General features: G+C 35.3%; 2 protein-coding genes and 1 long non-coding RNA gene across 3 annotated transcripts in view; 1 reads left to right on the forward strand and 2 right to left on the reverse strand.

Annotated features, from left to right (window-relative positions):
• LOC137657666 (uncharacterized) overlaps positions 1-17500 on the forward strand; it is a 415410-nt gene that overhangs the window by 253904 nt on the left and 144006 nt on the right. The window lies entirely within an intron of this gene.
• LOC137657993 (cuticle protein 7-like) lies at positions 897-2499 on the reverse strand. Its single transcript, XM_068392712.1, has 3 exons — positions 2488-2499; positions 1584-1757; positions 897-1217 (listed from the first exon to the last, which is right to left on the reverse strand). The coding sequence occupies exons 1-3, from the start codon at positions 2497-2499 to the stop codon at positions 897-899; spliced, it is 507 nt and encodes a 168-aa protein (XP_068248813.1).
• LOC137657994 (cuticle protein 7-like) lies at positions 12617-14234 on the reverse strand. The gene is made up of 3 exons (XM_068392713.1): positions 14223-14234; positions 13303-13449; positions 12617-12937 (listed from the first exon to the last, which is right to left on the reverse strand). Exons 1-3 carry the CDS (start codon positions 14232-14234, stop codon positions 12617-12619), a joined length of 480 nt encoding a protein of 159 aa, XP_068248814.1.

Here is a 17500-nt window from a genome sequence, read left to right on the forward strand (position 1 = left end):
GTAAAGGTGAGGTGAGATATGTGGACGATGCTTTTAAATCCGAGTTTATTTTATTCGCCTTTTCAGACTGGATGTCTGAAGCTGTCACCTTTGATATAGCACAGCAATAAGGTCTTCTTTATCGAGGAGGGTTGTTGCTCTGCATTGCAAAGGAACACTTTGAGAAATTGCTATATAACTAATCTGCTTTCAAGAAGTGGAAATTTTATAATAATATAACTTTCTCAGGATTTGGTTGCAAATCTTAAATTGCAAATAGATATTGCAAAGCATTTTCAGTAAAAACATTTAGTGTCCCCTATATTTTTTAAAAGTAACTCTTCAAGGATTAGAAGTTGGTTGGTGGCACCCTGGAAAGTGCTGGAGAAACTTTTTATAGCCTTCTAATGCAACTCGCCACGCTACGAATTTTTACAGAATTTTTCGCTAAAAGATTAGAGGTTATAAATTATAACTTCTGATAGACTTATATCTGTACATTACTTATACCATTGGAAATAGGGAATATTCAAATATTTGATGGTATGTCAGGTTGCTGACGTATTTGCTTCTGCTTTAACCATTTATTAATTTACACATATTGGTTTGGAGGGTAGTTATAAATTTTGCATAATAACTATATTATCTATAGCTACAAAGATTAGGACTTTGAGACTATATTGCTATCTAAATCAGGCTTTTTTCTTTGGAAAAAGGTGGTAATCTACAGTTCAGTATTCTTTGTTCCAAGAGTTCATTTTGCTTATTTTCATCTTAAAACTAATCATTTAATATCTAAGAAATCTGTTTTCTAAAATAAAAGGGATTTTCAATAAAAATTGTTTTCGTATTTGCATATTTAATTAAGACATTTGCATTTAAATATCGTTATTAATGACAATGAAAGAGTCGGCTCATCAGTGTGGAACACCGTACGATGGCTTGGGTTGTTCGTAAGTCGGGGCTGGGGCTGAGTATGAGGGAGCAGGGGCTGAGTATGAAGGGGCTGGCTTGTACGACTGGGGTTGTGGGTACTGGGCCTCTCCCTCGTAAGTGACCTCAGCCTGGTATCCGTTGTGGTGATCGGCGGTGTAAGTGACGATCTGAGTGCGACCGTCGGGGAGGAGGACGCGGTACTGACCGTTGACGACCTTGCCGTCGGAGTTGGAGTCGTGGTCGAAGTCGAGACCCTTGTAGTCATCCCTGACGGCGTACTCGAAGTCGAAGGGCATACCCTCCTGAAATGCGTAAGAAGATATATATCATTTGATATTTAATTCCTTGCTGTTGTAAATTCACTTTAGATGTAAACCTCTTCTGCAAGCAATACTGTCTCCTTTTTTATTCCTAAATGCTTTTAATTTTTTGGAAAATTGCCAAAAGGGCAGCGCTTGAGCTAAATCATATTGGTTTTATCACTATGTTTAGATCATATTTATACATTATCTGATTTTTAATATTAAGAAAGTGTCATGACAAGATCGGATGAATTATAATAGACAAATTTTTCATGTTTAAATATTCTTAGGTGATTAGAAATCAGTTGAATAGTTGATGAATATCTCTTTGATACCTAAACCTACGAATAGAAATTAGATAGTTACCTCTTTTTTCTCGTAGGATGGTTGAGGGGCTGAATAGGATGGTTGAGGGGCTGAGTAGGATGGCTGAGGTGGGTCGTATGCTGGTGTTGGTGGGGCATACCCATACCCAGCTGGGGCAGGCTTGTCAGGGCGGGCCAAAGCCACGGCCGCCAAACACAGCAGAGTTACCTGTAAATTAATTAGTTTGTTTTTAATCAAAGCATCAAGAGGTCACAAGCAGTTTGTCATTTCTAAATTACATTTTGTTTGTTTGATTATATATATTAAAAACACTTGTCAGAACACTAAAGAAATCTAGACGTCTAGGATCTAGTATGCCAACAAGCACATGATAAGAATGGTAATATATTACCTATTCCACAGAATCCTAAGATAATTTCAGTCAATGTTTAACATACCTTTGACTAGTGATTACAGAATTATGACAATGTTTTTTCACACATATTATTCATGCATATGCATAATGTCATATCACACCCCAGAACTTGATTTAAAGACAAATTACTCCTTATTTAAATCACAAAACGCCACATAGATGTTGTGCCCATTCACAAAACTCGTAAGTGTTATATTTTCAAACTAGTGTACACAACCCGTCAAAAATTACAACTGAATATATAGATGGATATGCACACACTCACACAGATTCAATCCTTCGCACCCCTATCCCCTTTCATGACTACAACTCGGCTACACTTCTTTCCCCCCCCCCCCTCTCCTCGATGGACTGGGAAAAACCGAGTAATTATACGTTTGGGAATGTCACACAGTGTGACAGGAAAAATATATATATATATATATATATATATATATATATATATATATATATATATATATATATATATATATGGGAGATTGAAACGAACTAAGATATTATAATTCAATCCGATCACTTTGACCTCACCTTCGTGTTCATGTCGATAGGATTTCAGGTCCTTATGTGGTCCAATACGGAGGAAATGCTCTATTTATACCGGCCCCTTTCAGGAATAACCTCGAAGGGAAGGCCACGCCTTCAGATGCAGCCCAGTCGTGTGGTCACGTTTGGTGACTTCCTTTTCTGAAGACGATGATTGTGGAAGGTACTCACGTCATTTGCATGTTTTATTCAATGAAAATGTAATTATGTTATTATATATATAGTTTTTTCTTGTCCATTTTTTAGTGTTATAGTTTTCCTCTTAGGTAAAAGAATCGCAGTGTTTGGTAAACACTACTTTTAACCATTTTGTAGAAAAGTCTCTTATCGTTTTTTTTAATAGGAATTCATTTCTATGGTTTTATCTTTAGCTTTTATTATGTGAATTACAGCTTTTGATTGGGTTCTTATCTTTAATCTATTCGTTTTGATCATGCATAGTTCTTTCACGAATATATGTTTTTTCTTATGGCAATTACCTCCGTTCGTTACTTCTTTCTTTGGTGCAGACGGTTTTCAATTGATACCCCCCCCCCCACCCCCCATATTCAGTGTCTCAGTATGCAGTCCATCTGTTAACTATTTCTCTTTGGTATCGCCTATTTTCAATTAATGCCCATATATTCAATATGTCATTAGTTTCATAGATATTTCATGTAAGGTTTTTCATTTGCAATATATGTTCATCTCTGCATTTATTAAACAGGATTTTATATTCTTAAATTCTCCATGGTCACTGTTCAATTAGTTCATTATGCATGTTGCATAAGATTTTTCATAACTCTGACCATCCTTTACATTCAGATCTCCCTGGACAATTCTATCCTGTTCGTAATATTAGGCATGCAGTTAATTCTAATAGCCAGGCCTTCTCCATTATGAGGCTCAATACTACACAGTATTCTAAAAGTTTTATTCCAGCTGTTTCCAAGTTGTGGCGATCTTCCTAATCGGGTAGTTGAATCAGTAGAACTTCAAAAATTCAAAGTTGGAGCAAATGTTTTTATGTTGACCAGGCTGACATGAGTCTTTTTATTGTTTATATATGACATATCTGTTTTTAACGTTGTTAACAGTTTATATATGACATATCTGTTTTGACGCAGTTACTGTTTTTAGAATGATATATTGTTAATTTATTCATATCATTTATTTATTTCCTTATTTCCTTTCCTCACTGGGCTATTTTTCCCTGATGGAGCCCTCGGGCTCATAGAATCTCGCTTTTCCAACTAGGGTTTTAGCTTGGCTAGTAATTATAATAATAATGATAAAGAATTATCAGAGAAAAACGCAGGACGTTCAAGTCCTTTACAGTTAACATCTTGTAGATTGTGAATGATCTTTCCGGCCACAACTATTGGCTAGATTTCCATAATGCATAAATGCATTCTTACCAGTAAACAGAACGCCTTATTCTCTTTCATTCTTTTTGTAGCAGACCAACGTTTTTTTTCTTCCTCCTCTTATATAGATCTTTTTGTTTCTAATATTCTCTTATTTTTAATCAGGAACTGACCTCCAGTTTCTTTTATTTTATCTTTCGAATATACTTGCCCCAAAGTAATAGCTCTTTGAAGTAGAGTTTTATATTTCTTTCAAGCAATTCCAACATTAGAGACTGAAGGTTTTCAAGTTGTCAAGATGGTGATGATGATGATTATATATATATATATATATATATATATATATATATATATATATATATATATATATATATATATATATTGCAAACGTTCGATTATTCGGTCTCTTCGTCCTTACCCTAGTGAGAGGGGTTGTAGTTAGAAAAGGGGGAGGGTGTTGGAAGTGTTGAATTTATTTGTCTCTACATATCTATCTAAATATTTAGATGGATCACGTACACTAATTTATGTCAATATTAAAAAGTTCTTTATCAATATGGAGTAGTAGGGGCTTGAGCTATTCTGGGTTTACAATTGAATTATTTCTATAGTAAATAAAAAGTTCAAAGATTTCGGTGGTGAGAAAACATCGCAGTGAGTAAATGTATGTTGAGTTACTGACATGTCATCCAGTATTTGTTTTCAAGCAATACAAGAATATACTTCATTTCATTAATGACTTTTATATTATATATACAGCCTTTAGTATCGTTCTAGATTATGGAATAAATAATAGGAAAATTAATATCAGCCGCAACAAAAAAATAATGATGAAAATAATGAAAATAAAAATAGTATTATACTGGATATATAATGATGAAAAGGATGCTATGATTTTAATTGAAGAATACTACAGATTAAAGGAACCAAAGTTTATATTCAAATAGATTAGGAAGTAAAATTAATAAATGGCGAAAATTTATTTTTCCTAAATGCCTAAAAAATGAGAGTTCAAGATGCTTCAGGTGAATGCTCACCAAATACGGCAATGCTTTCACTTAAGACGAAAATTGTGGTTATAAAGAATGGGTACAATTAAAGTTTAAAGGTCACTCATGAATGGCAGTGGCAAGAGACAGCGACATTGCCCTATCAAGCAGGACAATGCCCTAGCGACTGACAATTTATACATATGATCAGCACCCATGTCCCCTCTCCATCCAAGCTAGGACCAAGAAGGGCCAGGTATTGGCTGCTGATGGCTCGGCAGATAGATCTGTTGGCTCCCCCAAACCTCCCTTACTTAGCTCTCAAGGATGGTGAGGTTGCAGCGACCAAAGAAACTAACGAGTTTGAGCGAGACTCAAACCGCAGTGTTGCGTTCACCAGTCAGGGACGTTACCACTTCGGCCACCACAGGTTATATTAGCTTCATTCTATTGCAAATAGCAGGATGAGATAGAAAGACTGATTATGTTTTTCTGCTTTGAATTATCAAACAGGTCATTTCCATAATCTTTTTTTTTTCTTTAAGGAAAGCAAGGGATTTGACCTTGTGGGAGAAGGTCGTGTCAGAATGATGGAAAGGAAGATATCGATATAAACTGCCTCCGTCTTTGATCACATTTGAACCTCAAACATCATCAACATGTACTTAAGGCTGAGGCGAGATATTTCGACGATGCTTTTAAATCCTCGTTTATTTTATTCGCCTCTTCAGACTGGGACATCTGAAGCTGTCATCTTTGATATAGCACGGCAATAAGGCCTTCTTCATCAAGGATGGTTTTTGCTATGGACTGCAAAGCAGCACTTTGAGAAATTGCTTTATAACTAAATTGCTTTGAGGAAGTGGAAATTTAATAATAATATAACTTTCTCAGGATTCGGTTGCAAATCTTAAATTGCATATAGATATTGCAAATAGTTTCAGTTAAAGCATTTTGTGTGGCTCTTATATTTTTTAAAAGAAGTTGGAGGGTGCCATCATGGTAAATGCCAGAGAAACTCATTATAGCCTTCTAAAGTAACTCACCACGCTACGAATTTTTACAGAATTTTTCACAAAAAGATTAAAGGTTATGAATTATAGCTTTTGATAAACTTATATCTCTATAATACTTATACCATTGGAAAGGGGAAATATTCAAATATTTGATGGTATGTCAGATTGCTGACGTATTTGCTTCCACTTTAGCCATTTATTTATTTACAGGTATCGGGTTGGAAGTTAGTTATAAATTTTGCATATTAACTATATTATCAATAGCTACAAAGATTAGGACTTTGAGACTATATTGCTATCTAAATCAGTCTTTTGCCTTGGAAAAAGATGACAATCTACTGTTCAGTATTCTATCATTCTAAGAGTTCATTTTGCTCATTTTCATCTTAAAGGTAACTATTTGATATCTAAGAAATCAGCTTTCTGAAATGAGATTGATTTTCAATAAAAATTGTTTTCGTATTTGCATATTTAATTAAGACATTTGCACATAAATATCGTTATTAATGACAATGAAAGAGTCGGTTCATCAGTGTGGAACACCGTATGAGGGCTTGGGTTGTTCGTAAGTCGGGGCTGTGGCTGAGTATGAAGGGGCTGGCTTGTAGGGCTGGGGTTGTGGGTACTGTGCCTCGCCCTCGTAAGTGACCTCAGCCTGATATCCGTTGTGGTGATCGGAGGTGTAAGTGACGATCTGAGTGCGACCGTCGGGGAGGAGGACGCGGTACTGACCGTTGACGACCTTGCCGTCAGAGTTGGAGTCGTGGTCGAAGTCGAGACCCTTGTAGTCATCCCTGACGGCGTACTCGAAGTCAAAGGGCATACCCTCCTGAAATGCGTAAGAAGATATATTTCATTTGATGTTTAATTCCTTGCTGTCGTAAATTTACTTTAGATGTAAACCTCTTCTGCAAACAATAGTCTCCATTTTTATTCCAAAATGTTTTTAATAATTTGGAAAAGTGCCAAAAGGGCAGCGCATGAGCTAAGTCATATTGGTTTTATCAGTATATTTAGATCATATTTATTCATTATCTGATTTTTGATATTAAGAAAGTGTCATGACAAGATCGGATAAATTATAATAGACAAATTTTTCATGTTTAAATATTCTTAGGTGATTAGAAATCAGTTGAATAGTTGATGAATATCTCTTTGATACCTAAACCTACTAACAGAAATTAGATAGTTACCTCTTTTTTCTCGTAGGATGGTCGAGGGGCTGAATAGGATGGTTGAGGGGCTGAGTAGGATGGCTGAGGTGGGGCGTATGCTGGTGTTGGTGGGGCATACCCATACCCAGCTGGGGCAGGCTTGTCAGGGCGGGCCAAAGCCACAGCCGCCAAACATAGCATAGTTACCTGGAAATTAATTAGTTTGTCTTTAATGAAAGCATCAAGAGGTCACTAGTAGTTTGTCATTTCTAAACTAGATTTTGTTTGTTTAATTATATAAAATCACTTGTCAGAACATTAAAGAAATCTAGACGTCTAGGATATAGTATGCCAACAAGCGCAAGATAAGAATGGTAATATTGCATATTACCTAATCCACAGAATTCTAAGATTTATACAGTCACAATTTAACTTTATATATTTTCCAAGTGATTTCAGAATTATGTAAATATCGTTCACACTTATTGTTTATGCATATGCGTAATGTCAAGTCACACCGCAGAACTTGATTTACAGAGAAATTAGTAAATTAGGAATTACTGAAATCACAAATCTCCACATAGATGCTGTGCCCATTCACAAAACTCCTAAGTGTTATATTTTCAAACTAGTGTACATGACCCGTCAAAAATTACGATTAGATATCTAGATGGATATGCACACACACTCACACAGATTTAACCCTTCTCACCCCTATCACCTTTCCTGACTACAACATGGCTACCTTCACCCCCCCCCCTACTCGAGGGACGGGGAAAAATCGAGTAATCATGCATCTGGCAATATCACACAGTGTGACAGGAAAGATATATATATATATATATATATATATATATATATATATACATATATATATATATATGTGTATGTATATATATATATATATATATATATATATATACCTATACTGTATATACATATATATATGTATATATTATTATTATTATTATTATTATTATTATTATTATTAATTGCTAAGCTACAACCCTAGTTGGAAAAGAAGAATGCTATAAGCCCAGGGGCACCAACAGGGAAAATAGCCCAGTGAGGAAAGGAAACAAGGAAAATTAAAATAATTTAAGGACAGTAACGACATTGAAATAAATAATTCCTATATAAACTATAAAAACTTTAACAAAAGAAGAGGAAGAGAAATTACATAGAATAGCGTGCCCGAGTGTACCCTCAAGCAAGAGAACTTTAACCCAAGACAGTGAAAGACCATGGTACAGAGGCTGTGGCACTACCCAAGAACAGAGAACAATGCTTTGATTTTGGAGTGTCCTAGAAGAGCTGCTTACCATAGCTAAGGAATCTCTTCTACCCTTACAAAGATAAAAGTTGCCACTGAACAATTACAGCGCAGTAGTTAACCCCTTTGGTGAAGAAGAATTGTTTGGTAATCTCAGTGTTGTAAGGTGTATGAGGACAGAGGAGAATCTGTAAAAAATATGCCAGACTATTCGGTGTATGTGTAGGCAAAGGGAAAGTGAACCGTAACCAGAGAGAAGGATCCAATGTAGTACTGTCTGGCCAATCAAAGCACCCCATAACTCTCTAGCGGTAGTATATATATGTATGCATACAGACATACACGCACACATATATATATATATATATATATATATATATATATATATATATATATATATATATATATATATATGTATATATATATATGGGAGATTGGGAAGAACTAAGATTAAAATTCAATCCGATCACTTTGACCTCACCTTCGTGTACATGTTGATACGATTTCAGATCCGTATGTGGTCCAATATGGAGGAATGCTCTATTTATACCGGCCCATTTCAGGAGTGACCTCGAAGGGAAGGCAACGCCTTCAGACGCAGCCCAGTCGTGTGGTCACATCCGTTGACTTCATTTTCTGAAGACGATGATTTTGGAAAGTACTCACGTCATTTGCATGTTTTATTCAAGGAAAATGTAATTATAATATAAAACATATAGTTTTTTCGTGTCCATTTTTTAGTGTTTTAGTTTTCCACTTAGGTAAAAGTATAGCAGTGTTTGGTAAACACTACTTTCAACCATTTTGTAGAAAAGTCTCTTATCGTTTTTTTAATAGGAATTCATTGCTATGGTTTTATCTTTAGCTTTTATTATGTGAATTACAGCATTTGATTGGGTTCTTATTTTTAATCTATTCGTTTTGATCATGCATAGTTATTTCACGAATATATGTTTTTTCTTATGTCATGTACCTCCGTTCGTTACTTGTTTCTTTGGTACAGATGGTTTTCAATTGATACCCCATATTCAGTGTCTCAGCATGCAGTCCATTTGTTACTTTTCCTCTTTGGTATCGCCTATTTTCAATTAATACCCATATATTCAATATATCATTAGTTTCATAGATATATCATGTAAAGTTTTTCATTTACGCAATATTTGTTCATCTCTGCATTTATTAAATAGGCTATTATATTCGTAAATTCTCCATAGTCACTGACATACAGAACGGTCAGAGAAAAACGCAGGACGTTCAAGTCCTTTACAGTTAACATCTTGTAAATTGTGAATGATCTTTCCGGCCACAACTATTGGCTATATCTCCATAATGCATAAATGCATTCTTACCAGTAAACAGAACGCCTTATTCTCTTTCATTCTTTTTGGAGCAGACCTCCGTTTCTTTTCTTTCTCCTCTGAAACAGATCTTTCTGTTTCTTAATCTTCTTTCGAACAGAGCAGGCGTTCTTAATTTTTTCCATATTCTTTCTAAAGAGCATATATTCCAGTTTTTTTTTATGAACAATTAATTTTTATTTTTTACTATATTTTATCTTAAACAGTTCTCATTTCCTTCTTATTTCTCCTTTCAAACAGACCTTTTCGAATATTCGCTTTTTTTTTAATCAGAAATTGACCTCCAGTTTCACTTATTTTATCTCTCGAATATACTTGCCCCAAAGTAATAGCTCTTTGAAGTCGAGTTTTATATTTCATTCAAGCAATTCCAACATTAGAGACTGAAGGTCGTCAAGTCGTCAAGATGGTGATGATGATGATGATTATATGTATATATATATATATATATATATATATATATATATATATATATATATATATATATATATATATATATATATATATATATTCCAGACGTTTGGTTATTCGGTCTTTCTGTCCTTCATTTATGGTAGAGCGGAAGTACTCATACCTTAGTTACGAAAGGGGGAGGGTGTGGGAAGGAATGAATCTGTTTATGTGTACATATCTATCTAAATATTTAGACGATTTACGTATACTAATCATGCCAATATTAAAAAGTTCTTCAACTATATGGAGCAGTAGGGACTTGTGCTCTTCTGTGTTTACAATTTAATTATTTCTATGGTAAATAACGGATTTTAAGCAAAGTGAAAAATCTATTTTTGGGTGAGAGTGCCATGTCGTCCTGAGGGAAGGCTTCCTTCAGGTAGCCTTGTAAGGGATATTTGCTACAGTGATACTCCCAGGGAATTAAACCGAAGGTCTCCAGGATTCTAACTCCTGGCGCGAGCATCCAAATAAGGATATCGCATAATATCAGGGGACGTATTTCTTAGATACGACACAGCAATCTTCACCCCGAATAGATTTAACTCTTTGATGTAAGGGGGAAGAGTGGCGAAAGAAAGCGGGTGCCGTTTTAGGTAACCGGTGGGCCTCCTATCCGTTCTGATAACCGGCAGTTCAAAGATTTCGGTGGGAAAACATCGCAGTGAGAGAATGTATGTTGAGTAACTGACATGCCATTCAGTATTATGCTTCAAGCAATACAAGAATATACTTCATTTCATTAATGACTTGTATACTATAATTAGAACAATTCGTTCAAGATTGTGGATAGAGTAATAGGAAAATTAATAACAGCAACAACAAAAAAACAATGATGATGATAATGAAAATAAGAATAGTATTATACTGGATATATCATGTTGAAAAGAATGCTATGATTTTAAATGAAGAATACTACAAATTAAAAAAACAAATTTTATTTTCAAATGGATTAGGAAGTAAACTTAATAAGTGGCGAAAATTTATTTCTTCTAAATGCTTAAAAAATGAGATTTCAAGATGCTTCAGGTGAATGCTTACCAAGTACGGCAATGCTTTCACTGAAGAGGAAAAATGTGGTTATGAAGAATGGGTACAGGTAAGGTTTGAAGGTCGCTCATGAATGGCAGAGGTAAGGGACAGAGTCATTGCCCTATGAAGCAGGACAATGCTCTAGACACTGACCATTTATACATATGATCAGCGCCCATGCCCCTTCTCCACCCAAGCTAGGACCAAGGAGGGTCAGGCAATGACTGCTAGTGACTCAGCAGATAGATTCTTAGGCTCCCCCCCCCATCCATAGCTCACAAGGAGGGTGAGGTTGCAGCGACCAAAAAAATAAGGAGTTTGAGCGTGACTCGAACCCCAGTCTGGTTTTCTCCAGTCAGGGACGTTACCACGTCGGGCATCACAGGTTATATTAGCTTAATTCTATTGCAAGTGGCAGAATGCGATAAAATGACTGATTATGTGTTTTCTGCTTTGAATTGTCAACCAGGTCATTTCCATAATCCTTTTTTTTTTCTTTTTTTCTTTATTTCTAAAGGAAAGCAAGGAACTTGACCTTGTGGGAGAAGGTCGTGTCAAAATGATAGAAAGGAAGATATCGATATAAATTGCCTCCGTCTTCGATCACATTGGAATCTCAAACATCATCAACATGTATGTAATGGTGAGGCGAGATATTTGGACAATGCTTTCAAATCCGAGTTTATTCTATTCGCCTCTTCAGACTGGGACGTTTGAAGCTGTCACCTTTGATATAGCACAGCAATAAGGTCTTCTTTATCGAGGATGGTTGTTGCTGTGGACTGCAAAGCAGCACTTTGAGAAATTGCTTTAAAACTAATCTGCTTTCAAGAAGTGAAAATTTAATAATAATATAACTTTTTCAGGCTTTGGTTGCAAATCTTAAATTGCAAATAGATATTGCAAAGCAGTTTCAGTAAAAACATTTAGTGTGTCCCCTATATTTGTTAAAAGTAGCTCTTTAAGGGTTAGAAGATGGTTGGTGGCACCCTGGAAAGTGCTGGAGAAACTTTTTATAGCCTTCTAATGTAACTTGCCACGCTACAAATTTTTACAGAATTTTTCGCAAAAAGATTAAAGGTTATGAATTATAACATCTGATAAACTTATGATATCTGTACGTTACTTCTACCATTGGAAAGGGGAAATATTCAAATATTTGATGGTATGTCAGGTTGCTGACGTATTTGCTTCTGCTTTAACCATTTATTAATTTACACGCATCGGGTTGGAGGGCTTAGGACTTTGAGACTATATTGCTATCTAAATCAGTCTTTTGCCTTGGAAAAGGTTGATAATCTACTGTTCAGTATCCTTTCATTCTAAGAGTTCATTTTGCTTATTTTCATCTTAAAGATAACCATTTAATATCTAAGGAAGCAGGTTTCTGAAATAAAATGGATTTTTAATGAAAATTGTTTCCGTATTTGCATATTTAATTAAGACATTTGCACATAAATATCGTTATTAATGACAATGAAAGAGTCGGTTCATCAGTGTGGAACACCGTATGAGGGCTTGGGTTGTTCATAAGTCGGAGCCGGGGCTGAGTAAGCGGGAGCAGGGGCTGAGTATGAGGGGGCTGGCTTGTAGGGCTGGGGTTGTGGGTACTGGGCCTCGCCCTCGTGAGTGACCTCAGCCTGGTATCCGTTGTGGTGATCGGCGGTGTAAGTGACGATCTGAGTGCGACCGTCGGGGAGTAGGATGCGGTACTGACCGTTGACGACCTTGCCGTCGGAGTTGGAGTTGTGGTCGAAGTCGAGACCCTTGTAGTCGTCCTTGACGGCGTACTCGAAGTCGAAGGGCATACCCTCCTGAAAGGCGTAAGAAGATGTATTTCATTTAATGTTTAATTCCTTGCTACTGTAAATTTACTTTATATGTAAACCTCTTCTGCAAACAATACTGTCTCCATTTTTATTCCCAAATGTTTTTAATTTTTAGAAAATTGCCAAAAGGGCAGCGCTTGAGCTAAGTCCTATTGGTTTTATCAGTATATTTAGATCATATTTATACATTATCTGATTTTTTATATTAAGAAAGTCTCATGACAAAATCAAATAAATTATAATAGACAAATTTCTCCTGTTTAAATATTCTTAGGTGATTAGAAATCAGTTGAATAGTTGATGAATATCTCCTTGATACCTAAACCTACTTACAGAAATTAGGTAGTTACCTCTTTTTTCTCGTAGGATGGTTGAGGGGCTGAGTAGGATGGCTGAGGTGGGGCGTATGCTGGTGTTGGTGGGGCATACCCATACCCAGCTGGGGCAGGCTTGTCAGGGCGGGCCAAAGCCACGGCCGCCAAACACAGCAGAGTTACCTGGAAATTAATTAGTTTGTCTTTAATTAAAGCATCAAGAGGTCACAAGCAGTTTGTCATTTTTAAATTAAAATTTCTTTTGTTTTATTATATATATTAAAAACACTTGTCAAAGCACTAAAGAAATCTGGACGTCTAGGATCTAGTATGCCAAAAAGCACATGATAAGAATGGTAATATATTACCTAATCCAAAGAATTCTAAGATCATTTCAGTCACAGTTTAACCTTATATTTTTAACAGGTAATTACAGAATTATGTATATATTTTTTACATATATTGTTTATGCATATACATAATGTCACATCACTCCCCAGAACTTGATTTATAGATAAATTAAACATTACTGAAATCATAAATCTCCACTTAGATGTTGTGCCCATTCACGTAACTCCTCAGTGTTATATTTTCAAACTAGTGTACACGACCCGTCAAAAATTACGACTAGTTGTGTAGATGTATATGCACACACTCACACAGATTCAACCCTTCCCACCCCTATCCCCTTTCATGACTAACACATGGCTATCCCTCCCCCCCCTCCCCCCCATACTCGAGTGACGGGAAAAAACCGAGTAATCATACATCTGGTAATGTCACACAGTGTGAAAAGAAAGATATATACTGTGTGTGTATATATATATATATATATATATATATATATATATATATATATATATATATATATATATATATATATATATATACAGTATATATGGGAGATTGGAACGAACTAAGATATTAAAATTCAATCCGATCACTTTGAACCTCACTTTCGTGTACATGTTAATAGGATCTCAGATTCGTATGTGGTCCAATACGGAGGAAATGCTCTATTTATACCGGCCCCTTTCAGGAATGACCTCGAAGGGAAGGCCACGCCTTCAGATGCAGCCCAGTCGTGTGGTCACGTTTGGTGACTTCCTTTTCTGAAGACGATGATTGTGGAAGGTACTCACGTCATTTGCATGTTTTATTCAATGAAAATGTAATTATGTTATTATATATATAGTTTTTTCTTGTCCATTTTTTAGTGTTATAGTTTTCCTCTTAGGTAAAAGAATCGCAGTGTTTGGTAAACACTACTTTTAACCATTTTGTAGAAAAGTCTCTTATCGTTTTTTTTAATAGGAATTCATTTCTATGGTTTTATCTTTAGCTTTTATTATGTGAATTACAGCTTTTGATTGGGTTCTTATCTTTAATCTATTCGTTTTGATCATGCATAGTTCTTTCACGAATATATGTTTTTTCTTATGGCAATTACCTCCGTTCGTTACTTCTTTCTTTGGTGCAGACGGTTTTCAATTGATACCCCCCCCCCCACCCCCCATATTCAGTGTCTCAGTATGCAGTCCATCTGTTAACTATTTCTCTTTGGTATCGCCTATTTTCAATTAATGCCCATATATTCAATATGTCATTAGTTTCATAGATATTTCATGTAAGGTTTTTCATTTGCAATATATGTTCATCTCTGCATTTATTAAACAGGATTTTATATTCTTAAATTCTCCATGGTCACTGTTCAATTAGTTCATTATGCATGTTGCATAAGATTTTTCATAACTCTGACCATCCTTTACATTCAGATCTCCCTGGACAATTCTATCCTGTTCGTAATATTAGGCATGCAGTTAATTCTAATAGCCAGGCCTTCTCCATTATGAGGCTTACTACTACTGTACACAGTATTCTAAAAGTTTTATTCCAGCTGTTTCCAAGTTGTGGTGATCTTCCTAATCGGGTAGTTGAATCAGTAGAACTTCAAAAATTCAAAGTTGGAGCAAATGTTTTTATGTTGACCAGGCTGACATGAGTGTTTTTATTGTTTATATATGACATATCTGTTATTAACGTTGTTAACAGTTTATATATAACATATTTGTTTTGACGCAGTTACTGTTTTTAGAATGATATATTGTTAATTTATTCATATCATTTATTTATTTCCTTATTTCCTCTCCTCACTGGGCTATTTTTCCCTGATGGAGCCCTTGGGCTCATAGCATCTCGCTTTTCCAACTAGGGTTTTGGCTTGGCTAGTAATTATAATAATAATGATAAAGAATGGTCAGAGAAAAACGCAGGACGTTCAAGTCCTTTACAGTTAACATCTTGTAGATTGTGAATGATCTTTCATGCCACAACTATTGGCTAGATTTCCATAATGCATAAATGCATTCTTACCAGTAAACAGAACGCCTTATTCTCTTTCATTCTTTTTGTAGCAGACCAATGTTTTTTTTCTTCCTCCTCTTATATAGATCTTTTTGTTTCTAATATTCTCTTATTTTTAATCAGGAACTGACCTCCAGTTTCTTTTATTTTATCTTTCGAATATACTTGCCCCAAAGTAACAGCTCTTTGAAGTTGAGTTTTATATTTCTTTCAAGCAATTCCAACAATAGAGACTGAAGGTTCTCAAGTCGTCAAGATGGTGATGATGGTTATTTATATATATATATATATATATATATATATATTATATATATATATATATATATATATATATATGTATATTGCAGACGTTCGATTATTCGGTCTCTTCGTCCTTCATTTATGGTGTATCTAAATATTTAGACGGGTTACATACACTAATTTATGTCAAAATTAAAAAGTTCTTCATCAATATGGAGTGGTAGGGGCTTGAGCTCTTCTGGGTTTAGAATTGAATTATTTCTATAGTAAATAAAAAGTTCAAAGATTTCGGTAGGAAAACATCGCGTTGAGTAAATGTATGTTGAGTTACTGACATGTCATCCAGTATTAGGCTTCAAGCAATACCAGAATATACTTCATATCATTAATAACTTTTATTTTATATCTACAGCCATTAGTATCGTTCTAGATTATGGAATGAATAATAGGAAACTTAATATCAGCCACAAGGAAAAAAAATGATGAAAATAATGAAAATAGAAATAGTATTATACTGGATATATAATGTTGAAAAGGATGCTATGATTTTAATTGAAGAATACTACAGATTAAAGGAACCAAAGTTTATATTCAAAAAGATTAGGAAGTAAAATGAATAAATGGCGAAAATTTCTTTCTTCTAAATGCCTAAAAAATGAGTTCAAGATGCTTCAGGTGAATGCTTACCAAATACGGCAATGCTTTCACTTAAGAGGGAAAATTGTGGTTATGAAGAATGGGTACAATTAAAGTTTAAAGGTCGCTCATAAATGGCGGAGGCAAGAGACTGTGACATTGCCCTATCAAGCAGGACAATGCCCTAGCGACTGACAATTTATACATATGATCAGCACCCATGTCCCCTCTCCATCCAAGCTGGGACCAAGAAGGGCCAGGTAATGGCTACTGATGGCTCAGCAGATAGATCTGTTGGCTCCCCCAAACCTCCCTTACTTAGCTCTCAAGGATGGTGAGGTTGCAGCGACCAAAGAAACTAACGAGTTTGAGCGGGACTCGAACCGCAGTGTTGCGTTCACCAGTCAGGGACGTTACCACATCGGCCACCTCAGGTTATATTAGCTTCATTCTATTGCAAGTGGCAGAATGAGATAAAAAGACTGATTATGTTTTTCTTCTCTGAATTGTCAACCAGGTCATTTCCATAATCCTTTTTTTTTTCTTTTTTTTTTTAAAAAAGAAAGCAAGTGATTTGACCTGGTGGAAGAAGGTCGTGTCAGAATGTTAGACAAGAAGATATCAATATAAATTGCCTCCGTCTTTGATCACATTCGAACCTCAAACATCATCAACATGTACGTAAAGGTGAGGCGAGATATTTGGACGATGCTTTTAAATCCTTGTTTATTCTATTCGCCTATTCAGACTGGGACGTTTGAAGCTGTCACCTTTGATATAGCACAGCAATACGGTCTTCTTCATCAAGGATGGTTGTTGCTGTGGACTGCTGAGCAGCACTTTGAGAAATTGCTTTATAACTAAATCGCTTTCAAGAAGTGGAAATTTAATAATAATATAACTTTCTCAAGATTTGGTTGCAAATCTTAAATTGCAAATAGATATTGCAAATAGTTTCAGTTAAAACATTTTGTGTGTCTCTTATATTTTTTAA

This window comes from Palaemon carinicauda, chromosome 18 (genome assembly GCF_036898095.1).
Source record: "Palaemon carinicauda isolate YSFRI2023 chromosome 18, ASM3689809v2, whole genome shotgun sequence".
Lineage (NCBI taxonomy): Eukaryota > Metazoa > Arthropoda > Malacostraca > Decapoda > Palaemonidae > Palaemon > Palaemon carinicauda.

Bases quoted from the DNA above. Each gene is read 5' to 3' on its own strand.
- LOC137657993 (XM_068392712.1), bottom strand. The intron at 1,218-1,583 runs GTAACTATCTAA...TACGCATTTCAG, and splicing joins CATCCTACGAGAAAAAAGAG to GAGGGTATGCCCTTCGACTT.
- LOC137657994 (XM_068392713.1), bottom strand. The intron at 12,938-13,302 runs GTAACTACCTAA...TACGCCTTTCAG, and splicing joins CATCCTACGAGAAAAAAGAG to GAGGGTATGCCCTTCGACTT.